This window comes from Episyrphus balteatus, chromosome 2 (genome assembly GCF_945859705.1).
Source record: "Episyrphus balteatus chromosome 2, idEpiBalt1.1, whole genome shotgun sequence".
In the NCBI taxonomy this organism is placed as follows: Eukaryota; Metazoa; Arthropoda; class Insecta; order Diptera; family Syrphidae; genus Episyrphus; species Episyrphus balteatus.
This window is the reverse complement of record NC_079135.1, coordinates 111,214,017-111,240,995: the sequence shown is the minus strand read 5'-3', so window position 1 is coordinate 111,240,995 and position 26,979 is coordinate 111,214,017. Positions and strand designations below refer to the sequence as shown.

Here is a 26,979-nt window from a genome sequence, read left to right as displayed (position 1 = left end):
GACCTGTGATACTTATGTTCTGGACTCGTACTACGATTCTAATACGACGGGATAATAATTCCTTATTTCGTTGGCCTTTGCAAAAGAGTGTTTTGAACAAATTTATTGCTTCGATTGATTATTTTTTGTGACGTACTATCACAGTACACATAAAAAGGTAATATATTCCGAACTGACATTGGTCGCCAGATTGTCAAAACATGACACTTTGGCGACCAATGTCAGCTACCGAATTCTTAATTGTTTAAAATACCGACGAAAAACGCACAAAAACCGATAAACCCCGCACACCACTAATTTTTAAACAATTATTTACCATTTTCCGCGATGAAACACGAAGAAAATTTGTTATTTTTCAATTTATAATATTTTTAAATGACATTTTATAAATTAAAACAAAAACAAATTTCCTGTTTACTGCGATTGAAATATAAAAATTAAAGGGCGACCTGACAGATTGGTGCCCATTTTTGACAAACAAATTTTGACAACGTTCGGAATATATTACCTTATTATGTGTACTGTGACGTATTATAAGGTCCAATAACCAAACCAACCGACACACGAGCTACAAATAGGAAGAAAGAAAACTCATACAAAACCAGCACAACGAAATCTTCAACGAAATTTGTATTATGCTTTTCGCCGCTTGGCCAACAAAGTTCTTACCTGTGATGCGTTCTTTTATTCGACGATGTTAACTATTGTTAACAATAGTTAACTTTCATCGTTCCTAAATGAGAAAAAAGTTACAAAGTGTAACATCGTGACGTCACAACATCGTTCCTAAATCCAATGTTGAAGTGTCAAATAGTTACATTTTGTTACTTTTTCCAACTCATCTTCTGGACTTGAGTTTCAATGTTAATCTGTCAAACACAAATAAATGGGGAAGAGAGGGGATGATGTGAGAAAAGAATTTTTTGTTGGTTTCCATATTTTAAATTATTTAATGCATATTTCTCTTTCAATTTGCTAAGAATTCAATTTGAAAGAATTATTTCAGTGCCAAATTAATTATTTCTTGTTTATTTATTCATAAAATTGATCTCAAAAAATTTGTTTTGACAGATCAACAAAATGTAACATTTAGTCGTTCCTAAATCAAAGTTGACATTTTGTAACAAAATCTAACAAAAACAAATACAACGATTTTTTTGACATAACAACAATAGTTAACATTGTTCAATAAAAGAACGGACCACTGTGGTAAAATATTTGGAGAATTTTAAATCATTGAACTGTCCTGGTCATTTTTCTTGCTTTAAAACGAACTTTCCTTTCGCTTCAGCAGCTTTATGAACAGCGTACTAGAACTTAAGACAAAAGTTATTTTATATTTTTCTATGTACTAATTAAAAACAAAGTGAGAACACTGAAATAAAGTTTGAGAAACAGTGGCAAACAGAGAGTCGATTCGATACTCGAAACTCCAACTGTCAAAATTTGATTTTGTCAAAACATTTTAATTTGGCGCCAGAATAAACATTTCAATTTTTGTAAATTCCTATTTTGCTGTTTTCTTTTATTTAATACAATTTAATAAACAAATAACATGGATTTTACCCGCAAAAGTCGTCAACGCATCGAAAGAAAACCTCAAATAGATGATCTTGAAATCCGCTATCCATGTAATGTTCTTCTATATAAAAATCCTCCAACAGAAGATATAAAAATTCAAGAATTCGAAGAACTAGCTCTGGAACGTTTGAAAGTCCTACGAATATTTGATGCAGCTAATTTAAAAGCCCTACGATTCCTATCTGATGATTGGAAAGAGTATGTCAATGCTGAATTAAATAGAGAATCTCTCAAAGGATATCTTCGTTTATTCACTGGAACATCATCAACGGGTACCAAAAAGGAATTAGATTTACAAGCTCGCCGGCGAGATTATATATCTCATTTTATTTTACGACTGGTTTATTGTCGAACACAAGATTTACAAAGGTAAAATGATTATCGTATTGGTCTTATTTTTTTTATTTAATTATTGTTGTCATTTAAAGATGGTTCTTGAGATGCGAAATGGAAGTCTTTAAATACAAATTTAGCCAACTTGGAAGCAATGAAATCAAACAATTTCTAGAAATATCAAACCTTCAATATACACCCCTCACCGAAGATCAAAAAGATGAGGTCAAAGATGGCCTATACGAAAGTACCATGGGTCAAAGTGTGACCAAAGTCGAAATGCTTGAATTCTATAAAGTTCAATTCATAGAGGTCTTAGATTTGATTAAGTCCCGCCGATGTTATCTCAAAGGTGGCTTTGCCTATGTCAATACTCATGATTTTGTTTCAATTATTGCTGTGAAACAGCAAGACGAAATAGAATCTGGACTCGCAGCGGCGAGTAAACTAATTGGCGATCTTGAGAATGATGAAAGATTGTTGCATCTTCTTAAATCTTTACACACAACTTATACGGGCAAAGATTATGCTCTTTCAAATAGTTCAGCAGTGCCAATAGAAGCACTCGATCAATTGTCGAAAAAATCATTCCCCCTTTGTATGAGGGTGGCCCATGAACATCTTCGAACAAACCATCACCACAAACATGCTGGTAGAATGCAATTTGGTTTATTTCTCAAGGGAATCGGGGTCACACTGGAAGATTCCTTACGTTTTTGGCGAGAAGAATTCACCAAAAAAATGGATGCAGAAAAATTCGAAAAGAGTTATGCCTATTCGATTCGCCATAACTATGGAAAAGTTGGTTCCATGGTTAACTACACGCCATATTCGTGTATGAAAATTATTCAAGAAAAAACTGGTGGACCAGGTGAATGCCATGGATGTCCATATAAGATTTATGATCCATCAGCATTGAAAATGAAACTGACTGGTTATGGTGTGGGGGCGGCTCATGTTCAAGATATAATGAGTTATGTGACCAAGGGTCACTATCAGTTGGCTTGTGGTAAATATTTCCAAATAACCCACGATTCAAAAATCGAAGTTGGAATCACCCATCCGAATCAGTATTTCGAAGAGAGTCAGAAGTTGATGGGTAACCGTGAAGGAGGATCTACGAATGCGTTGCCGGCTAAGAAAGTCTTTAAACGGAAGAAGGAAGAGAAGTTCGCCGATGCAGACGATGATGAGTTATGGTCAATTGCAGAGACGCAAGAAACTGAGTATAGTACGCAGCAGGAGAAGACTGCATGGGATGATGATCTAGATCTAACACAAATTGATAATATTTAGAAATTTTTAATTTAAAAACCATTTTTCTTTTATTTGTTTACCGTTAAATATAAGTTACAGTTTTTGTATATTACATGTAAGATGCTATGTTTTGAATTTTAAAACAGTTACTAATGCAACATGATCCGAAGGGAATACCACCGATGGAATGGCAGTGTGTGTCTTGAGTTGTTCGTCCGACGGCAATGGAATTACTTCCTCCACAGTCAAACGATCGGTTTGGTAGAAAATGTAATCTAAACATGCAGCAAATGCGTGAGTGAAATTTGTATATTTAGGTGTTCCACATGCAGAGGCTATACTAAATGGTTGAGAAAGTGTTACATTTCTTACGGCTTCTTCAGCATCTATAAAAAAAATGTTATTTATATTGTTTTATAAGTAGAGATAAATAAGTTGTGTTCTTACTGCTTCTCCAATCAATATAATCAGAATCTACAAATTTCTCGGTCATAAGTTTGTATATTCCACACTCAGGAACCGAATTGAAATCTCCACAAAATACTAAGGAAATATTATCTTCCGTAGTTGCTAGTTCAGTGGGAAGTTTTTTCAATATATTTTCTATATACAGCATTGAAAAGCCCACTTGTAGAAGACGGATGTGATCAGCATCAGGATGAAAGTAGAGGTGAGTATTTGCTATGCAAAGAATTTTTCCAGTTTCTTTGGATTTAAGTATGCTGAGCTGTGGAGTAAATTTGTTTCTTTTTTTAATTGGTTTTTAAGAAATCGCTGAGAGAGCAGTTTGTGAGTTTTGTATTCTAGAAAAGAAGAAGCAATACGATTATCAGGCCTTAATTGATAGAAACGGAACGTTTGAGGACCATACTGTGCTTGGGGAAAGATTCTGCCACAGCAAAATGATTAACGTGACGTTGAATAATCGAGACACCATTTCGACAGGAAACCGTCAGTTGTTTGGGGATGTTAAGAACTTCTTAAAGGCTAGGTGGATTCTATTTAATACATGTGTATCTATGTGAAATGCAATGAAAGTTGAGCGTATCTTTGGGGATATTCTTCTCACACTGATGAAAGCCCGGAGTGCCGTTCTACAAAATTATAAGCAACTGAGTGGTAATGGATGATAAGTCTGCGGCCTTTGCCACCTTCATCTTTACATTATGCAATCAAAAAAGCTTCTTATTCTGAAGTACAATTTAAATTCCTTGTAGAGCCTCGAAAAGAGGACTTCCTTTCACTTGTTCAAGAGGAAACACAATCCAGACATGGTCCTCATCATCGACATCCGAGGATTCAATGCCTATCACAACTAATTTAGTAAATTTACTTAAATTTCCGTTCAGAAAATGACGTTGCCTAAATATCTAGTCCCTAATATTTCCTGAACGTGCCCAATTGTAAGTCAAAATGCAAATAGCAAGTTCAAGACAGCGATATCAAGATAACCCCCATAAAGATACTGATGTGGATGACCTACCTGTCGAACTGTTAAAAGTTACAACTGTGCGGAACTCACAAGTCAACATCAGTGGTATGAATTGGAGAAGATCTAAGGACGAACTATAAACGCTTTACAATGACTTTGACATCAACTGAACCTGGTACAATCGAGTTGATTCAAATAAAATCAAACAAGCCTTCTCCATGATAAAAAAAAAAACCAAATTAGATGCTATCGATACTTGATTGTATCAAGTTACGTGGTAGGGTGTAACTGTATGATTAATGAAATTGCAATAAAACTCTGCCAACTTCTGTGATCGAAAAATATCCCCATTGATAGGCAAACAATGCAGTTGTTTGCCCAGCACCTTCGGTTCACAATATCACAAATTCTTCTAGAAATATCAAAAAAAATTTATAAATTTTTTTTTTACAAATTTTACCTGTAAAGTTGTTGCACGTTCCACCAATCGCTCCACCAATTTGCTATTATCCTTAATTTTCTCCCAAAGCTCTCGAAAAACAGGCAAAGTTGGTACATTTTCTCCAATATTCATACCCATTGTTCTAATCATTTCAAATCTATCACTCCGATAGAATGTTGCTACACCTTCTCCACTAGATCCTTTCTGTTGCATTAATCCTTGATAACCTTTTTCCAACAAAATTGGTTTCAAATCTAAATCAAATACTTTTGTATCGACTTCTTGCAAACACATGATATCACCATTGTAGCCAATTATTTCCTTTATAAACAATTGTCTTCTATAGTCGAGGGAGAGAGCATATGGCGGACAGTAAGGAAAGAGAAATGTTCGAGTGTGTTCACTATCTGCATACAAATCGGCAAGTATATTGTAAGAAACTACTCGAAACTGATCCCCACTGAGGCGATTCTCTGTAAAGATATGACGTTCTTCGAATGGACATTTACCAGGACCAGCTTGGACTTCATTTTTAGAAATAGCCTCAGCCAAAGGACCCAGGCAATTGGCATTTCCTGGCTGTAGTTCTAGTTTTATGAGATAGCCTATATCGGCAGTAGATGTGGTATAACTTAATCCAGTTCCGCATTTTATCCACTCTATTTGTTGTAGATTTCCTGAACTGGGCTTAGGAAGAGTGTTCAGACATTGAGGGATTTAACAATTAGAATCCAATTGGCTTACCTTCTTTCCTTTGTACCATGTTCCTATGGAATGTTTTCGGTCGGAAAATTGCAATTCCATTTTAGTAGGATACACAATGAACCCAGCTAGAATGGATTGAGGTAAGACTAAATTGCAAACCCAGGGATTATTTACAACCACTTCGAATTTATCATCAAGCACCTGAAGGCTTAGTTCTTTAGAGTCGGCAATCATTTGGGCAAATGTTACAGAAGACAGTTTCTCATTGCTTTGAATGAAATCGACAGCAATCTATTGAAAGTATAAGACAGGTTTTTTTTTTTTAAATATAATAAAGACCGAGAGCCCACAAAAAATTTTGGGAGATGAGGTATAACCAAAATGTAAGTATGCAGTTTTATAGCTTTATGCGTTCTAATAACGAATTCAAAACTCTGGCAGCTTTGAATCGCGGCTTTATATGGTTTTCAGGGACTGATGCTCTGTCATTTCCCTTAAGCCTTTATACCCCAATCTAAACGATGCACTGTGGGCTAGAACGCTATATTAGCTGAAATTAATTAAAAAAGTCAACTTCTTCCAATATTGCTAATTTTAGTCTCATTCGATAGATAAATTGTTCATATAAAATTGAGGTCAAAACATTCATTGGCTACATAAAAACATAATCGAAAAGAAAATATGTATTCGAAAAAAAAAAAAACAAAAAAGGCTACTTTTTCCTCAATACAGAAAAAAAGTTTTTATGCAAATGAAAAATATTTGCATTAAAAAAAAAATTATTGCAACTGAAAAATATTTGCATTGAAAAAAAAATATTTATTGCTAGGTACTAGAAATATTTTGCATTAAAAAAAAATTTATTGCAAATGAAAAAAATTTGCGTTGAAAATAAAATTTGTATTGCAAATAAAAATATATTGCATTGAAAAATTTTTTTTTCATTTGAAATAATTTTTTTTTACAATGAGTTATGTACCTATCCAAATATATGTAGTATTTTCTAATAAATTGTAACTATAGTGAACTTTTGTGTATGAATTTTGAAGTAAAGTAGGTATGTTAAAAGCACCGATCTCATATAACACGAAAGTTGCTAAGCTTTTAAAAAAAGGCACGAAATAATTTAAAAAGTAACTAGGCTATATGGCTTTTGAAAATATTCAGAAAAACCACTTACGTTAAAAAAAAAAACCAGTTGAACGTTTTCAAATAAAGTTTTTCTTTATTTGCATTAATAACATTATACCTTCTATATTTTGTAAAAACAACTTTTGTTCGCGTTTATTGACACTATTTTTGAATTAAGGTAGAACTAAAATTGACTGAAGCGTCGGATGAAACGCTCGCAACCGCACTCGACGGATGAAAACTTATAAAAAAGTCAAAGAAAACAAAATAAAATCGTAGGATTTGACACCATTAGTGTAGGTTGTAGCATAAAATTATAATTGTTTTATCATTCGAGCTCATCTAAATACCTTTAATTGCAATTTTAGACTATTTCGAGAGTTTCTATAATTAATTCCAACTAAAAAAGCTTTCTAGCCCACAGTGCGATACGACAAATAGATTTTGAGATATACACCCGTATTCTCCTATTCGATTCACGTGAATCGAAAGATTTCCTTCCTTTAGCACGTCAACATGGCTTTGAAAAAATGATTAATTTCGAAAGCAAAACCTTGTTTCCGTCTGTGTTATAAATTTTAAAGAAAAAAAAATTGTTTAATAGCGTTTTCGTTTGGTCGTCCGGGACTCTCCGGAATTCTTCCGAACGATTCTGAAACTGTTCCTTTGGCACTCAATGACAGTTCTGATTCTGAAAAGAAGAGAAAATCGATTCCGAATTTTAAGGCAGAATCAAAACGAGAATCACGCACACATCTTCACACAAAAGACGTCAAAGTAAAGAAGTGTTTTTGTTTATTATTCATTTCTGAAAATTAAGTTTGGCATTCCGGATCGGACAATCCCGGACCGTTCTAAGAATTACCAAACGAAAACGCTTTTTTAATTTAATTTAATTTAAACGCCCATTTAAACGCTTCTTATTTTAGACTTTCACGTGAATCGAATAGCAGAATACGGCCGATAAGCTTTTTAAACTAACGATATCGGCTCTATTATTGGAGTCTTGAATTCAAACAAACAATAAATTCAAGAGAAAAGTCTCCAAAACATAGCCGGTTAAACAGCTTAGATCTTGAGTAATATTGATATCATCGTCAAGATTAATGTCAGAATGTGATTTTGTGTTAATTTAGCCTACTCACATTAATTGGAAAACTCGCGATGTTTAACCCGCCGAAAACCATATAAAACCGCAATTTAAAGCTGCTAGACTTTTAGATTCGATATTAGAACGCATAAGACTATAAAACTGTATACTTACATTTTGGTTATACCTCCACTCCCAAATTTGTTGTGTGCTCTTAGACTATAAGTTCAATATCTTATTCTAAAGGCTTTTGAGTCTTACATCCTGGACGACTTCTGCTTTATTAGCAATAGGAATTGTAGCAGTACCATCTTCTGGTTGAGATTGTTGTTTTGGTTTCTTTTGTTTTTTCTTTGACTTTTTATTCAACTCTTTTGAGATGTTGTTGCGTATTCGTACAAGCGCATCGTCAATATTTTCCGTCATTGTTCGACAGAAATTGAACTCTCGGTCGACATTCATTTCGGGATTTTTGTAACGAAAGCTTATTTGCAATTCTGCCGAACCCGGTTCATTGCGAAAGTAAACTTTATTCATTATTTTAGTTTTATGAGCTTGAGATGCAAAATTTCTGTAGAGATTATTACAAGATTGGAAACGAACACGATGATAAATCGTAGAAATAGCCAAATCTACTTGGCGAAGCATGACTATCTTTCGGTGACAGACAGGTGGGAAAAAAATGACAGAAGACAGATGACGGGGTATTTTTTGGTACAGTGTTCATATATCTAAATAGAAGAAATTTACCGCTAGAATTGTTGAAAATTACAAATTATTACAATTTGTATTTGTTCAAAATTGTAATGCAAATTAAAAAAAGTTTTTTTTTAAGCTTTAAGCATAGTACGTAGCTGAAGCGAATACAAAATTTCATTAACGAAATCTTGAACGAAATTATATTTGTTTTGTTTTTGCTTTTAAACTTATTTTCTTATGGTTTTTCTGGAATTTTTTATTTGTATTTTTATTATTTTTACTTTGCTGTAATACCCGATGGTATTTTTGTGTTAATAAGTTCGTTGGAGACTTCAAATTTTGTCATTTCACTTCAGATGCATTCTAGGCTTTAATACCTATGAATTCGAACCAAAATTTCGAAAAATTAAATTTGGAATTTTTTTTGGAAAAACAGTAGAAATGTTTTTTTTTGCAAATTTTAAACATATTTTTAATATTTTTGCTTTTTTTATGTGCATAATATTTCGGGACCTTGTACGCTTTTTTGGGCTTGTTGAAAATAGTAGTAAAAAGGTATACATATTTTGATCTTTTTTTAATATACCCTCAAAGTGGGATTAATGGAACAAAATTTTGTTTGACCTTAAATTGGGATTAATGGAACAAAATTTTGTTTGACCTGAAAGTGGGATTAATGGAACAAAATTTTGTTTGACCTTCAGTAACTGCAAAAATTAAAATAAAAGCAGTGTGTGTAGGTACAAAGTATTTTTGTATTTATTCTAGATCCTAAAAAATAAAAATTAATAAAAAATCTGGGATTTCCCTCTTTTTAAACATGGGAACGACAATGATCAAGAAAAATTTCCCATATCTCAGGATTTTTTGTTCCCTGAAAATGAATTCACGGAGTTTCATGATCGCACAATAGATTCCGAGGGAAAAAAATATTCCGAATGAAACAAAATTAAAAAAAAAAATCCACCAACAAAAAGTAAACGAAAATTTATGAGAATGTAAAATGACATAGGCACGACCGAAAACAATACAATACAAAATTTCAAATTCGCCACCTTAACCGTACGACTTCGTATTTGTATTAATCAGGCACTGTTTAACTGCAAAAGTTACAAATAGGCTAAATGAGATGTACATAATTTTGATTGCAATTTGTTATCACCTATTTATTTTTGTTATTACTTTATTAAAGGGTAATAAATTGCACAATTAACAATTTCATTTTACGCCACTACGCTACGCTACCAGGACCTCCTGTCGATAGGAATAAATTATTTATTATTAATTATGATTAATACCCTTACCATAAAATGGTTTACTACTGGCCAAAGAACAATAATAAAAGTTCTTATTTTACCAAATTACATTTTCATGCAGAATTTCGTTCAAATTCAGAATTTATGAATTAAGAAGTTATGATTTTAAAAAAATTTCTTTTATTATTTTCGTGGGGTGGTGGTGCCCCAGGGCCCAACGGAAAATCATGCAGGGAAGAATTTTGTTAATATGTATAAATTAAATAATAAGGCAAATAGATCTTATATGTTCACGTAACTAAACTATAAATTATTTGCCTAGTGTAATCATGATACAACTACTAAAGATATGGCATTGCGCATGTTTGTTGTTGGTTTTCACACTTTTATGCGCCTCGCTGACGTTACTGAGTTGAGGCAAGTAGGTATTTTTGGCGGGATTTCACTCTAATTTCTGTTGTTATTGCATTTAATATTTACTTTAAGTTGACATTTTTTGATGAAAACAACATCAAATTGCTTTAATCGACAAGAACAAACAATTTTTTAAACTTTTAAATCGATTTGTGAAAAAATAAATGTATATTAACATTTTAATATAAAAAAGAAAACTGCAAACCAAAATACAGACATGATTTGCTTTGAATTCCTATGCTGAAGAAGGAATGTCAAACTCTTTGAGAGTCTGTGACGTAGATGCGCAGAACGAAACAAAATTATAAACGCGAGTGCGCTATCTGTTTAGTTGTATCATGTAGTGTAATGTTCACTAGACGCACAATTTTCAGAGGCCCGAACCATTATAGGGCCTCGAATAAATTAATTAATAATAAATTAACATTAATTTAATTTCAAAGCCGCACTCAAAGACAGACCAGATGATCTTACGAGGAATTTTACAAAAAGGGCCCAAAAAATTAAATAACGTGTTTGAGACAAACAGACATATGACTGGCAAACAATATTCTGTATCTTTCCTTTCAAGAGCCCAAAACAATCAATATAATGACATTGTGTTGATAGTAAACAAATGCTATTTAAAAGGTCCCCTATTGGGAACAAGCCTTTTTTATCTGAAAGTAATTATGCTTCTTAATAAAATTTTCAACTTGGTTTTTCAGCAAATTTTCGAAGCTGGAAACTTGTTTTAATAATCTAAAAAGTAAAAAAAAGCTATATTTTTCACTGCCATTGCACCTAAAAAAAATATAATCTAATACACTTATAAATATTCTATCTTTCTTCTTCCATCAATTCGACGCTGTTATGATCTCGATGTCGAGGGGATTATAACTCTCTCACGTATCTGCTTCATACCGTAAACCGTACATAGATTTATACCCCGATTCTCCAACTTTTGAAGAAACAGATGTTTTGTAGTTTATCTAATGTTCTAATAGCCTACTTTGAAGGATATTATATAAGTTTTGACTGTGGGGAGACTACAAAAAAAAAAAAAAACATTAACAGAATTTCAAGCTTATGTGTCGTCAAAAATGAATCCAAATTGATTAAGAAACCTTAACTGACTAAATATGCTCAGAATGAGATGATAGTTCTCTAAAAATATAAATAATTCGGATTTTTTTTGCTTAATATTACAATTATTATCAAATTTGATACCTGTGATTCGTTATAAAAATATATATTTTCAAATTAATCAAAATTTATAAGTGATTTCTTTACTCTTAATTCAGCTTCCAAAACTCTAATTTTCATTTTATGTTCTTCCATTAAGTGTTGCATTCTCTGCTTGTGTTCCAAACGAGCAATTTGCATTTTTTGCTCATGCTGCAAGCTAGCATGATGGAGCTGTTGTTTAAGAATTTGTTCCTTTAAATTAGTGTTGTTGTTTTTAGTTGTATTTGGATTTGGAGCATCATTCGGTTCGTGTTTCGTTATAAGGCTATAATCAACAAAAGGTTTTACGTCATTTATTTGTATTTCAACAATTTCTCCTGTTTCCTCGTCATTGGCATTTTCAGCAGATGCTTCTTCATCTTCATCAGTGTAGTCGTCATTCACTAATTCGAATGTTTCTTCTTTGTAATCAATTTGATCACAAATTTGTTCCTCAAATATAGGGTTGTCATCGTTGCCGTCGCCTTCCAATCTAGAAGAGAAAAGTAAGTTTATGTAGGGCTGCAGTTGAGGGTAGATGTTATTACCTTGATTCTATTCCATCGGCACTCGAACTCGAACATATCACATCGTTAAGATCTTGAAGCAGATTTTCTTTTGTTTTCTTTTTTGGTGGGAACTCATCATCATCATTATCATCAACTTCTAGAATTCCACGTTTTTGTTGTTTTTGTTTTCTTCGAAGGAGTCGCTTTAGGTTATTGTATTTTTCTTTGAGAACTCTAGGAGTTCGAAACTACAGATTTTCAAAACAAGAAGTTGTTATAAGATAAAAAGGCATTGATTAAAAAATGTTTATAGGTACTTCTTCAAGTGACGATGAATTAAAACGTTGTGCCACTTCTTCCCAAGTTTTATCTTTTAATTTTGATGAGAAAGCATCTGTTTTTTTATTTTCAAAAATATGCCTTTTTTCCAGAATTAATGCAATCAGAATTTTTTCCTCAGCTTCAGAGAATCTACTTGATCGTTTGATTTTCTCGGACATTTTAATGCTGGAAATATTGGTTTGCAATTATAAGAGAAATGATAAAATGAATAAATAAAAAAAACTTACCCAAATAAACAAAATAAGTTAAACAAAAGCAGTTTTTATAACCATAAACAAAAGTTAAACAGAGAAATTAGAAACAGACATTCTATGGTTAAAAATGTTTAACCTTTGTTTTAACAAATCTGTCATGAGCCAAACCACAGATTAAACAACTGGCAGAAGCAGATGGCCTCATGTAATGATAAAAAAATATCCCAAATAATGTAGAGTCTATGGGAAAAGGAAATTTTCAAAGAAAATAAAAAACTACCTGTAGCAGTATTTGCCGAAAAAGAAAACTTTTGCTCATAATAAAAGCAGTTCGCATTTGAATAGATTCACAAAAAACTTATGAAATAAGCAGAGGTTTTTTATGAATTTTTGATTATTTTTTTAAACTAATTTTCAAAAATTTTAAGGGATATTATTTACAGAAAAAAAATGATCTAAGCAGTGCTTATAGACGAAGGTTTTGTTACCTTATCGATTATGATGTACAGCGGCTCATATGGCTGTATCCAGCAAACTTAAGAAATTTTTCTAAATTTTTTAAGTTCTCCGGTGATTTACAGATTTTTTTCCGCAATTAATGATTTTTTTAGATATAATCTTGTCCGATGTCCGAAAAACAATCACAAAATTCGATCGTAGCCACAATTTGTATGAAATTTTCCATTACGGACGGATTCCGTGATTGTTTTTCGTGAATCGTAGCAAACTTCCGATACAAAGGGAATTCTAGATAAGGCCGAATGTAGAGTGCTTGTTCCTATCTCTACTCTAATACATTCCCCGCGTTCAACGCACTCCAACTGACGTAAAGTTCTAGATATATTTCTCTATCTTTTTCTATCAGCAATAGTCAAACCGTTAACGCATGATCGTAATCGTATGCCGTAATTCGACCCCTGAATTTTAAGAGACTCTGATTGGTTGGGACCAAATGTCACCTTACTTTTTATGACATCTGAGGCTTTAAAAATTCTCAACTTAGGTTTAGGTGGCCTACATTGAACGCAGGGATTGAAACGCCCGTTGACTTACTATGCATGGATTGCTAGTCGTGTGAATATTCCATACAAAAGTTCATACTGACGCTATATTTCTTTATCTTTTTGTCCTGAATAAATAGAGGCAACAATAGTCAAAACGGTAACGTATGATGGTAATGGTATGCCGTAATTCGACCGCTGGTTTGGAAAAAAGATAAACAAATGTTTTGTTGTTTGCTACTTAATCGCTAGCATTGCGTTTTTTTTTTTTTTGTGGCAGCCATAAATTGAAATTTACCAATAGCTCATCAAAATTAGGGAAACTAGCGTAAAGTAGCTTTAAAATGCTTCACGTTTAGGTCAATTTCTGTTTTGTTCTAAGGACTTTGAAACATCCTTACTTATACTCACTTACTTAGGGTTATCAGTGCCATTTGGAGCTCAACCAACAAGCTTCTATCGCCAGCTCTATTCTTATATCGCTGCTTCCAGTTTCGCCCGCCAAGTTCATTGGGGCCTTCTTTCACTTGGTTGCGCCACCTCAAACGGGGTTTTCCTCTACTGCGTCGTCCCTTTGGTTTGGAGTCGAAGCTTTGTTTTCTATGCACTCTACATGACCTAGCCATCTTAGGCGCTGCACTTTTATGGTTGTTTTACCTTCTCCAATCACCATAAATGCATATGGACCGAAGAACTTCTCTCTCGAAACAATCGCCTCTGCACCATATAGCAGAACTGGTATGATGAGAGTCTTGTATAGGGACACCTTGCTCGAGAGGGCTTTGATGGTCAATTGCTTTTTAACATTAATGCCTGTATAACTTTTTATTTTAGCTGCCGCAGGTCCTATCATTGTTGCTTTAGACCATGGGCCTATTTCACCATCTTACAAATTACAATTTACAAGTACTTTTTCACAAAAAATGTAAAATAATTGACAAATTCCGTTCCGACAACTTTTAAACACATGCAAAAAGCAACAAATTTGTTAAAAAAAAAAAGTACAAATTTGTGATTTTGAATTGTATTTGGTGAAACAGACCACAGGAAAGTCAACCATCGACCAATTATTCACACTACGCACGTATTATTGGACAAAGTGTCACCATGGACAGTCATAATTTCGAGGTAGTTAAGAACTTCACCTAGGCTCCGCTGTAAACACAGACAAAAATACAAGCGCTGAAATCAAACGGAGGATTACTCTTGCCAGCCGCTGCTACTTTGGTTTGAGAAGCCAATTGACATGCAAAGCCCTCTCTGGAACAACTAAGTGTCCCTATACAAGACTCTTACCATACCACTTCTGCTATATGGTGCAGACTGCAGAGGCATTAGATTGTTTCGAGAGAAAAATGAATCATGCGATTTTTGGTCTCGTCTGCATACTGCATTAATAGTCTTTAAGTATGTAAATAAAGTAAGTGTTAAAACCTTTCGAATTAGTTTACCCGTTATATGAAGTGCAAAAGAACTAGTTGAAATAAAGTTAAAACTTTTTGAAATAAAACGCTCTATTATTTTTTTATTTTTTTTTTATTGTTGTACAACATACTTTATTCAACTGTTTCGAAACACACCAGATTCTTACAATTTATAGGAAATCTTCCTAAACATAAGACATAATAGAATTTGAAAATTTATTATTTTATTTTATGTTTTATTGATTTTTTCTTGTTTTTTTTATTATTAATATTACGTTTTTTTATATTATTATTAATTAATTATTTTTTTTCTTAATGTTTGTTCTTTGCCACGCGCAAACCAAAAATACTAGAAATTTATGAAATATGATAATAAAACTGGTTGTTTTATATTTATTTATTTAATCTAATACACGTTGATTTTTTTTTGTTTTTTTTTTTTTCATTTTTGGTTTTGTTTAAGTTTTCATTTAGATTTTTTATGTTTTTGCCTTCAATAAGTTAGTTAATAATAATAATAATGGATCTGCATTTTTCTTTTTTTTTTTTTTAAGAAATCAATGGCAAATAATTTGATTTTACTTTTTCTTTGCTTTAAGTATGGCAATCTCCGTTGTTTTTGTTTTTCTTTTAATTTTCTTGAAAAGGATGTATTTTTTTTTGTGGCTTAGTGTGTCATCGAATTGGTTTATTTGTTTTTTTTTTGTTTTTATATTTTTTTTATTTTATTTAAAAGTTTATACTAATTTTACTTTAAATAATAGTATATAGAGTTTTGTGCTATATATTTTGTTTTTTTTTTTTTTTAATACAATAATAATAGTATGTATAATAATAATAATAATAATAATAAACATAGTTAAAACTTAAATAAAAATAATAAAATTGAGAAATTCCTTTCATTTGATTGGGTTTTTTTGTTTTTTAAATTTTTATTATATGCATGTAGTTATTTGTTTTATTAAATATATATTTATAATAATAAGTTTTGGTTTCATTTGTATGCGTATTTAGTTTACATAATGTTTTTGTGCTTTAATTTAGATAGTTATTTCATTCTATGTTTTTTTTATTTGTACGAATAACAACAAAAAAAAAAGAAAGAAAAAAACATGAACAAAATAAAATAATACACAACGATATTTATGTATGTATGTATGTATATTTTTGCAAAGAATAAAAGATGATGCTTTTCTTTGAAAACAAAAAAAATAAAAACAAGATAATTGAGTGGTCCATTTTTGTTTGTATATGTGTTTTTATGTATGAATTGAGAGATTGAGATAGAGAAAGAAAAGCAGATAGAGAATTTTCTTCTTCTTCTTAAATGGTTTAAAAATAAAATTTGCAAGGAATGAGAGAAAAAATGCATTAATCTTAAAAAAAGAGTAAACAAATAAAATGCACTACGCTACTTTTATGAGAGCACACACTGCGCATATGAAAAGCTCGTTTCTATTCCTTTTGATTATTTTATTCAAAATTTATAAAAACAAAGAGGACTAGGACATTATATTTTGTTTTAATTAAGTTTACAAACATTTGCAACAAAAGTAGATCAATGATAGAATAATAAGAGGGGTCAATGTGAATTTTCATCCTACATTTCTACTCCAAAATTAATTGGAGTACTCTGAGAGAGTGATGGTTTCGCTCTTCTGATAATTTAGCATTTCAGGTTTTTGTATTTTTGGACTTTGGTGCGTTAGTGCTTCATTCTAAATGTGATAGGATTGGATGAATTTTTACAGAGACCCAAAGTATACAGAATTCATTTCAATTGTGTTCAAATTGAGCTAATCAATTGAATAGTTATTGGACACGAAAAATCATTACCTAAATCTGGAAATGTCATGAAAGTTTGCACTTTAAATAGATTTTCATAATTTTTGAATGTTTTTTTTTTTTTTTTTACTTCAAAATTCGTAACAAAAGTTGGAATTTGTGACGAATTTTATCTAAAACATCGTCAAAAGAATCAAAAGTCAACTTGATTTGTAGTTGTGGTATTTGCCCCAGTAATTAATCATTACCAATACCATTTCTTCAAATTGTATTCAAAGTTAAACATTTGACGTGTTCCAGGTTAAAAAGGGGTATGAGGGATTTATATCAAGGCAAGACTTTTCAACCCTGTTTGTGGTTTTATTTCGATTTACTTTTTTTTATTTTGTGGAATGTTATTTTATCATCGATGAGTCAATGCAAATTCATAAATTTTTACTTTTGTGTGCAGAATGCAGCACTTTTGCTTCGTAAATTTCAATGGTTATAAAATGGATAAAGTTGTTATGAATACAACTATACTAATCTGTGTGTGATTCATTGATAAAACCCTTTTTTTGTATGCAATCTTAATATGATTTCAGTTACTGAGAAAAACATACATACTTTTTGAGAATGAATTTAAAAACTCAGACGGTATAAATTGAGACTTTTCAAAGCACTTGTAGATTATTGGCAAGAATATACCAGGCTAGAAAATTTCATTGGATGATTCAACTCACTGTGAGATCTTTCACCTGACAGTTAGTCGCTTTGAAAACATTCTTTGTTAAAATTCAAGACACACATGTAATGTTGAAACAACACCAGAATTGCTACAATTCAATGACGCACTCTTGACCTAGATTCAAACCTCTATAATTGTTTGCTTTTGGGTGCATAAAAAAGATTTTGTTTGGGAGTGTCTATCTTCCAAACATGCTTACTTTGAAGAATACAATTAGACCGCATGAATCAAAAATAGGCTGTGAACTGTCTAATAAAGCTATTTTTAACTATAAGAATAGTTTATCCTCATGTAATCACGAAATAATTACATGAATAAAAAACCGTGCATGTTTGAAAGCACCCGCGAGTACCGCACTAACCGCAACATAATTTGGTGTTTAAAACACACTTTTGCTATTATGCTACTTTTGTTTCTGATTTAATGACCTGCATTTTGATTACTTTGTTAAAATGTTTGAAAATATGAAATCCTTCATAAAATCTAAACCATAATCATAGAAAAAACTCATATTTGATGCAATGTGCGCATTTACTGCCAGTTGAAAAATAAAAAAAACTTAACCAAGAGTGAAGATTTCCAAAAATCTGGAGGATTTAGCATCATAGATTTGGTATCTGGTGCCACAGTGCCTATTTAAAGTGCAAGCAGAGACAAATAAATTTTTCGAAATCGAAAGTGATACTTTTTCAAGTGGTCATTCCCATTTGTAGCTGACCTGGCTCCTCTGATAAGTCGAAGGTTCTGAACAGGCCTAGTGACTAACAACTCCCAACGGTCCGAACGGCTGAACAATTTTTATGACAATTATTTGGAGGCTTTGCCAGGCCAAGTTTGGAATCCAGACTTCTGGCGAAAATTGCCCGAGAACCAAATTGATATCAAAGTAAAAAAAATACATACCACAGGTTTTCAACAAGTAAACATGGTCACGTTTGCCATCGATTTTTCTTGTAATTCTGTGTTTCGTTAAAGAACTCGTAAATATGTTAATTGTTGAAAATGTTGTTAAGCATAAAGATTTGAGTTAATTCAAGAACTTTAAGGGGTTCCTAGTGACGAAATGATAAGTATACCCCGACTTCATAGTAACTCCACTGACTGCTGTGGTCAATCAAATACCAGAGAATGGTCAAGTGTCAATTCTGAATCGCTTTTGCCAAAGTTCTAGTGTGGGTGAAAATCTGTGTAAATCCATCACAAAAAAGATATTTTAAAAGAATCGACTCTTCGGGGGGAAAAATTTCGATTTTTTTTCTCATTGGAATTCGTTTAGAATTTAGAATCGAAGGTTTGACTTTAAATTATTTGATTTTTTAGCACCGGTTAAGTTTTATATTTCTCTTCCGGCAATGCACCTACAGAACATAACAAATGATTAGCATGGAATTGGTTGATTGGTTGATTTTAGAAAACAAAAATTAAAAAGTTGCAAACATGTTTTTCGTTATGTTTCATGGTTTTTATATAGTCTCAACAGCGCTAAGCAACAAATTTAAATAAAAAATACAAACAAAAATACAACAAAACAAAAATAAAAAACTAAAAAATTATATAAATAAGATCGCTGTCGTCTGGTATATTTTTTTTTGTATCAAGAAACATAAAACTTATATTCTTTTTTTGTTTTTTTTTTTTTTTTTTTAAAGCTAATATCTCATATTACAAATTCATTATTATTCTTAAGTTGAAGTAGGTATTTTTTTTACTTAAATCATTTTTTTTCATTTGTGTGTATGTGTTTTTGTATGCGTGTTTTTTGCTTTTTAGGAAAAATATAGGGAAGAAAATAAATATATATTCATTAAATATATTTATATTATATGTTTTTGTGTGTGTTTTGGTTTTTTTTTAATTCTTCGAAATAATTTTGGTTTTTTTTTAGTGGTAAACTATTTAATTTTAATTTTTTATTTATTTTTTTTGTTTTATATATATGTATGTACTACTTGGAAATTCTAAAATGAAAGATTATTTTGTTTTCTATTTTTTGTTTTGTTTTTTTTTTTTTTTTAATATTTATATAAAAAGAATGGGATTGTGTTTTTTGTTTTTTTTTTATTTTTTACTTTAGACGTACTCATTATCAGTTTTTTGTGTTTTTTTTACCTAGTTTTTATATAAATTATTTTTTTTTTTGTTATTCTTTTTTTTTGCACACTATTTTTTTTTTTTTTAGTTTTAAGATAATTTTTTTTATGCATAGCTTATATGGCCATATAAAATTTGTATAAATTATAGACTTAAATATTATAAGAAAAATGTTATAAATGTGTTTTTTGTTTTTTTTTTTAATGGTTTTTTTTTGTAATTTTTTTTGTTATTTATTTTTTTTTATGTAAATGCTTTTTTTTATTTTTAAATTATTCTTGTTGTTGTTGCTTTAATATTTACTTTATGTATATATTTATATATATATATTATTTAATTTATTTACTCTTTTTTTTTTTCTTTTGTGTGTTGTGTGTGTAATTTTAAATTTTATATGGTGTTTTTTTGTTATATATTATGTATTGGATTTATTTTTTTTAATTCCACACACGTAAGAAAGAATCCCATGATCCTGTAGCAACGGCCATACCATTCTCTGTAACACCCAAGCATGACACTCGATTATCGTGTCCTGCTAATATACCAGACCGTTCGGCCTTCATTGTGTCCCAGACATTACAATTAAAATCATCATAGCCGGCCAATAAAAGTCGACCACTTTTCGAGAATGCAACAGATGTAATACCACAAATAATATTATCATGTGAGTACATCGCTAGTTCCTGATCAGCACGAATATCAAAAAGTCGGCATGTAGCATCGTCCGAACCGGTGGCAAATGCTTGACCATTTGGAAAGAATGTTACGGCATTAATATCACTCTCGTGACCGGGAAACGTTTGCTTGCATACACCCTCACGTATATCCCATAATTTTGCCGATGCATCACAAGCACCCGATACAAATGTTTTACATTGTGGCGCTAGCGACAATGCCATTACATCGCCAGTATGACCCATAAATGAGGTCACTTGTTGGCCAGTTTCAATGTCCCACAAACCGCAGGACATATCACCCGAACTGGTAACAATTTGATTGTCATCTAGGAAGCGACAGCATGATAGATAACCCCCATGTCCGGGTAATTCGCGCGATACACGCACATTACCTTCTCTAGTTTTAAGATTGTAGATTGAACACATATTATCGAGACCGCCGCACGCAACATAGCTACCGGATGGCGCATATGCACATGTCATTACCCATGACGAGCGTAGCGGTATGGCATGCACTTTATTCGTGGTATGCGAATCCCATACGATAAGTTTACCATCTTGAGAGGCAGATACTAGATTGCGGGAGTCATTGCCCCAGTGCATGGCGTAAATTTTTGCTAAATGGCCGCGTAGGGTTCTGCGCGTACGCATCTGTATACGCCCGATTGGTTCCAAATTGCTAGCGGCCTGCACCAGGCTGGTGTCGCAGGCTGCTTTGCGGGCATCACGGATTGCATTTTTTAATGATTCAGCTTCTTGCCGTAAACTGTCTAATTCATTCATTTTTTAGTTTTTTTAAATTTAATTATTTTTTTGTGTGTTAGATTTGTAAGGTAATTTAACGAAAAAATAAAGTACACACACAGAATTTTTGTTGTTGTTGCGTTTGGTTTGGTTTTCTTCTGCTGGAAAAGCAAGTGGGGAGAAAAAAATATTTCTTTCCTGCTAGTTTTTTTTTTGTTCCTGTTTTAATATAATGAAAAAAAAAATTTCCCTACTTTTCGTTCGTTCGATCTTTGTGCTTACTCTGTCTATCCGGTGTGCAGGTGATATAGTTTGGCTAGTGTGTGTGTTGGTGTTGGTACACTTGCTCTGGATTTCTCCGTTCGTCAGCCTTCTCTGTCACTCTTACACGGGTTTAATGTGATGAGTGTGTATGCTCTGGTTCTGCTCTTTTCTCGCACTCCACCTCTTTTGGATTTTTTTTTCTTTTTCTGTGCTTCTTTGCTCACTTCCAACAAATTTAATATTTTTTTTTTCTTCTTAGGAAAAAAAAATTATGATTTCGTTTTCAATTTGTGCGAAATATTTTTTTAAAAATGTATGGATTTTTTGTGCTAGAGGATTTTTGATGCGTTTTTAAAAATGTTTTTTACACTTGAAGAAAAAATTTCCACCATACACCAAAAAACCAGAACCGAGAGAAGAAAAAAATTCTTTTTTTTTCTTTGGTACACCAAAATTGCAATTTGCACCACCGTCGTCGTGTGTGAAAAAAATGAATAGAAAACTTGAAAATAAATTGAGGAAAAAATCAATTTAATAGTTAAAATTGATGTAATTTAATAAGCTTACAGTTTTATTCACAATTTAAAATAAATTTTTGGTATTTTTTCGTTAGTTTATTCCGGTTATTTTTTATATGAATTCATCACAAAAAATTTTTCTTATATTCCGAGAGATTTCCAACAAACTTAAACGAGAGAAAAAATTTTATCCTTTATTAAAAAAAATTTTGTGTGTGTTTGACAGTTGGGCCAACACCTATCATGGAATAGAGACATCTTTTGAAGCTGCGTCATAGAGCAGTTTTTTGGCTGTCAGTTCAGTTTGGTTGAATTTTTCGTTGAGTTTTTATTGATTTTTTGTGAGGCTTTTTGGTGAGCGAGTATAGTATTTTTGTTGTTGTTTGGCGTGTTTTGTACAAGGGAGAAAGGAAATCTTTTTTCTGTGGGGTTGTTTGATTTTAATGAGTGTGTTCAATGGTGGTTTGATTTGAAGATAGGGTAGATTTTTTTTTGTTGGGTAGGTGAACTCTGGTGGTAAATAGGAGAAATATTTATGATTGGTGTTTTTAACTTGACGAAAAATAATGTGTTTCATCATTTTATTTGGTGTAATCGGTAATATCAGACGTGTTTCCTTGGAAATTATGCAAAGTACATAAATAAGAAACATTTTTGAGGAGCGAGTATTTTGGTTGTTGTTGTTTTTGTGTGTTATGCAAAGGGAAAAAGGAAATCTTTTCTGGGGTTATTTGATTTTAATGAGTGCGTTCAGTGGTGGTTGAATTTGAAGATATTATAGATTTTTGTTTTGTTGGGAAGGTGAACTCTGGTGGTAAATAGGAGAAACATTTTTGGTTATTGTTTTTAACTTAACGAAATGTGATTCATCATTTCATTTGGTGTAATCTGTAATGTCAAATTACATAAATAAGAAACTTTTTTGAGGAAAACGCCAATCTGATTTTGAGGGCTATCATTTGAAATCAATACGAAAGTTTTCCAAATATTTCACTGTTTCCTTTTGAATAGAAATGTAAATGTACAGATCAATTTGAAATCACACAAAATTTATTGAAAGAAAAAATTAATTGAAGTGTAATTACTATTTTCCGGATGTAAATTCTTTATTCTGATGAACAGAACTCCACTGATGTCAAAAAATGAAACGACAGATTTTTGTCAGAAAACATTTTTCGACTGGATTTCAATAAGGAGTGAAATGTGATCAATCAACTAACGCGGTAGTCGATAATTCTTGATAATCGATGATTTTTGAAACAAAATTATCGTTTTTTGACTATCAACTATCGCGTTAAGCCTATGTACGTAGCTGAAACGAAACAAAATTTTCCATACAAAAAATTGCACAACGAAATCTTGAACAAAACATTTTTTTTTCTATAATACCCGATAGTATTTTTTCGTTATCATGTTCGCTGTTGACTTTGTAGACTTCAAAATTTTTCGTTTCGCTTCAGCTGCGTACTAGGCTTTAGCGAAGTAGATTAACGGCCATATTATTCACTAGTTTAAACAAAATATGTACATCTGGATGTAAAGAAATTGAAATGTCAAAAATAAATCAAAATCCATGATATTCACTATCACACAGATGAAAAAATAGTCATTTTTAACTATTTTCATAGTTTAAATCGGGATAACTATTTTGGATTTATTTTACTGCCATATTATTCACTAGTTTAAAAAATACATCTGGATGTAAACAATGTCAAATGTCAAAAATAAATCCAATTCCATAATAATCACTACTTAAATCCAATTTTTTAAATCCAATCTCGAAAGATAAATTCTAATTATACAAAATTTATTGAATAAACATATAATTTTTTTTTTTGAGTGAATAATATGACCAAAAAATTAAATCCTTGGATTTATGAAATTCAGATTTAATGGATTGGATTTAAAATTAACTTAAATCCAAACTAAATCCAGAGTGAATAATATGGCCGTTAGACATTTGACAATTTTACATCCAGATGTATTTTTTAAACTATTGAATTATATGGCCGTTAGAATAAATATCGAGATTTTTCGGATTTAAGGTAGGTGGAAACATATTATAATGGGGAATGGGTAGATTTAAAATGTGATCAAAATTGTTGATAACCACCGCATTGTGAGAAATCCCAACAGATGTTAAAGGCGTCACGCCATTAAACATTTTTTTGTTTCGTTTTTTTTTTTTCAGATTTCATAGGTCACAACGGATGCACGCAATTTTTCGAATTACAAAAAGTAAACAGAACTATTTCCAAGCTCCGAAGGCTAGGAGGCGCTAGTTTTTCCTGCCTTCAGGGCCGCCGCTACCATATGTCAGAAATGTGCGGCGCACAAGGGCGCCAACCGCCTAAGGGCGGAAAATTAATAGATCGATTCAAGTCTACGGAAAAAAAAACAATTGTTTTCTTTAACCTAATCCCACGTGTTTACATTTGGCCGATCACTACATAGTGCTCAAACACAATCTACTAAAAATCTGTATATTTTGTTCAACTACATATTTTATCGATGAAAAACGTAAACAAACCACATTTACAACGTAAAAGAACAGCAAAAATACACAGTTGAGGAAATCATAGACAAGGAGTAAAAAAATGTTTTGTGTCTCTTAGAGAAGTACCTATTCACCAAGTGCATAGCTTTATGAGCGCTCATAACGGCTCTATGTTATTTTTTATTTATTTAAAATAAATGTAAATTAATTTTATGAAAGAGAATATGCCCTGCCTGCCTTAGCAACCTGCCTCAGTTCAACTATTGACCATTCCGGCGCTGCTAGTACAGCTACCAATACAAATATATTACGCATGTTGTTAGAACATCAAATAAACAGTAAAAATAACTCTCAAAAAGTGATGTAAATTTTAACATTCCTCTTAGATTTTTTTGTACGACATTAGTTGCGTTTGTTTGGGAACATTTATCTACTGCTTTGCTTAGTACTCAAAACTACTTTGAACTACTTTTGCTATATTGAAAGAGTAGTTCAAAAGCAGCTTTAAGTACTAGGCAGTAGATAAATATTCCCAAAGGAACGCAGCTATTGCTAACTGGGTGCACTGATGACGGTATACCGCAAGCAACTTAGCCACACCGGAAAGGACTTGACCACTCCGGAAGGGTATATGCGGTACAGATATTTGTATGAAAACAATTTAAAAACTGGAACATCAATGTTTAGGTGCGGTATTATTTTTTTATACCTTTAACACCTGAATATTGATGTTCCAGTTTGGAACATCCGCACATGAATCACGACGTTCCGCTTTCATTTTTTTTCATACAATTACCTACCCGTTCCGTTACCGCATACTCTTCTGGTGCGGTCAAGTCTTTAAGGCGTCAACACACCGGAAAGGCACCGCCAAGGCCAATTTATTCACACTCCGTACTAGGCTTTAATGAGGACTTTAAAAATATAATGTAAAGTGAATAAATTGGGCCTTAATGCTGCATGTTTACTCCATGAACAGGTACTGAGTTACGTTAAAAAATGCGCAATGAATGAGATGTGGCCAAAAAATCCTCGAAAAGAACTTTTTGGTTACTAAGTAACCAAATCTATAATAAAAATGTTTTGTTAAAAATGTTAAAAATTTATATTTTGTTTATTTGTATTGGTTTTATGTTAAGCCTAGTACGCTCCGTTTTTCTTGACTTAAATCTCGTCCGCTAAATTGGGACGACTCGTGAAAAGTAACACTGACAACAAGAAGATGCTCATTTTCTTCAACTATTGAGTGCAAGTGTTTATTTAATTTTGATTAGGGTATGGGTGTTTTCATAAACGTCTGCCTGACTTAGGCCTGCGTTAGTCGTTTTCATAACTAACTTAGTCCAACTGCAGTACTGCTGTTCATAAACGTCGTCAACGTCGGGCAGATTGCGCAGCCAAAATTTTATGACTGCAAATCTCGCGAAGAAGTTTATTTGGCTTTTGATTAGATGTTTTTATTTTTAATGATTGTAAATATTGTAAAAAAAAAATTAAAAGCAAACATTAATAAGGGTGTTGCAAAAAATGTTTCATTTTTCGAAAAATTTAGATTTTAATGATGCAGAAAATTTTAAAATTGTGTTTTTTTGATACAACGAGTTTAAATTGATTTTTTTTTTCGTATTAGGGTGGCTCTAAAATATGTAAACTTCTACAGTTTCCTGTGGAATTCGAAAAATTTAAACCTGGATATTATTTTGGCCAAATTATCGAGGAAAAAAAAATGTACATTAGGGTGGCTCAAATTTTTTTTTTTAAATTATGAAAAAAAAATAATTTTCACTACAGAGAAAGTTTGTAAATAAACAAAAAAATAAACATTTACGCTTGGAATTCAACCAAATTCAATTTAATTAATTTGGCATGAATTTAATATTACTATAGCAAAAAACGCACTTAACAAACTTTCTGTGCACTAAAAATCATTTTTTTTTCAAACGCAGAAAAAAACTTTCTTGAACACCCTAATTAAAAATATTTTTTCCAATAGATAAATTTGTTTTAAATGTGAACTACTCGTTGTTTTTATTATTTTTTTTTAGAAGAAAGTAGTATTTTTTTTTTAGCCACCCTAATTTAACATGGTTTACAATTTTTCGTGTTATTAAAAACAATATTTTTTTTTGCTTATTAAACAAAACTCGTTCTGTGGTAATTTTTTATATTTTTTTTTCTGACGTTTATGAACACTCAGTGACTGCTGAAAATTGTACCAACGCAGGCCTGCAAACATTCTGCAGAATTGGTTTGTTCATTAATGCAGCAAAGCAGAAAGACGTTGGACTAACGCAGATTTCCGACGTTTATGAAAACACCCTATGTCGGCATCTAGAACGAAGTTGTAATTCACATTAACCCTGTTCCATTGGAGGTGGTAGTTTACTCGTAAATAGAAATCTAGTACAACAACTACACATTCCTATCTTCTCGAGTAGAAGATCATGTGTTAATTCTAGAACTAGATCTACTCATGAGTAAACTACCACCTCCAATGGAACGGGGCTATTGTTCCCATGCACTGTGGCGTATACGTACTTTTTTGTATTGTATTTAAAATCTTTAATAATACAAGAGAGACGATGAGAAGGCTGTTGAACAAGCTAGAAAATTTAAGTTTACGAAATCTGGCAATAGGACACATTATTTTAAAGTATTTT

The 26,979-nt window shown here is 31.8% G+C and overlaps 4 protein-coding genes across 5 annotated transcripts; 1 reads left to right on the top strand and 3 right to left on the bottom strand.

Annotated features, from left to right (window-relative positions):
• The first annotated feature begins 1,469 nt into the window (after positions 1-1,469).
• Positions 1,470-3,270, top strand: LOC129910769 (DNA primase large subunit). Its single transcript, XM_055988306.1, has 2 exons — positions 1,470-1,950; positions 2,010-3,270. The coding sequence occupies exons 1-2, from the start codon at positions 1,556-1,558 to the stop codon at positions 3,208-3,210; spliced, it is 1,596 nt and encodes a 531-aa protein (XP_055844281.1). The 5' UTR covers positions 1,470-1,555; the 3' UTR covers positions 3,211-3,270.
• LOC129910768 (2',5'-phosphodiesterase 12) lies at positions 3,224-8,652 on the bottom strand. Its single transcript, XM_055988305.1, has 5 exons — positions 8,233-8,652; positions 5,790-6,041; positions 5,064-5,732; positions 3,619-3,898; positions 3,224-3,557 (listed from the first exon to the last, which is right to left on the bottom strand). Exons 1-5 carry the CDS (start codon positions 8,617-8,619, stop codon positions 3,295-3,297), a joined length of 1,851 nt encoding a protein of 616 aa, XP_055844280.1. The 5' UTR covers positions 8,620-8,652; the 3' UTR covers positions 3,224-3,294.
• Positions 8,653-11,555: 2,903 nt separating this feature from the next.
• Positions 11,556-13,025, bottom strand: LOC129910363 (myb/SANT-like DNA-binding domain-containing protein 4). Of its 2 annotated transcripts, none has more exons than XM_055987714.1 (4): positions 12,872-13,025; positions 12,373-12,562; positions 12,095-12,303; positions 11,556-12,039 (listed from the first exon to the last, which is right to left on the bottom strand). In XM_055987714.1, exons 2-4 carry the CDS (start codon positions 12,553-12,555, stop codon positions 11,583-11,585), a joined length of 849 nt encoding a protein of 282 aa, XP_055843689.1. In that variant the 5' UTR covers positions 12,556-12,562; positions 12,872-13,025; the 3' UTR covers positions 11,556-11,582. The 2 variants fall into 2 exon arrangements, with proteins under 2 accessions (XP_055843689.1, XP_055843688.1); XM_055987713.1 differs by lacking the exon at positions 12,872-13,025 and adding an exon at positions 12,625-12,816.
• Positions 13,026-15,547: 2,522 nt separating this feature from the next.
• LOC129909131 (guanine nucleotide-binding protein subunit beta-1) lies at positions 15,548-22,052 on the bottom strand. Its single transcript, XM_055986103.1, has 2 exons — positions 21,872-22,052; positions 15,548-21,806 (listed from the first exon to the last, which is right to left on the bottom strand). Exon 2 carries the CDS (start codon positions 21,077-21,079, stop codon positions 20,057-20,059), a length of 1,023 nt encoding a protein of 340 aa, XP_055842078.1. The 5' UTR covers positions 21,080-21,806; positions 21,872-22,052; the 3' UTR covers positions 15,548-20,056.
• Positions 22,053-26,979: the final 4,927 nt, after the last annotated feature.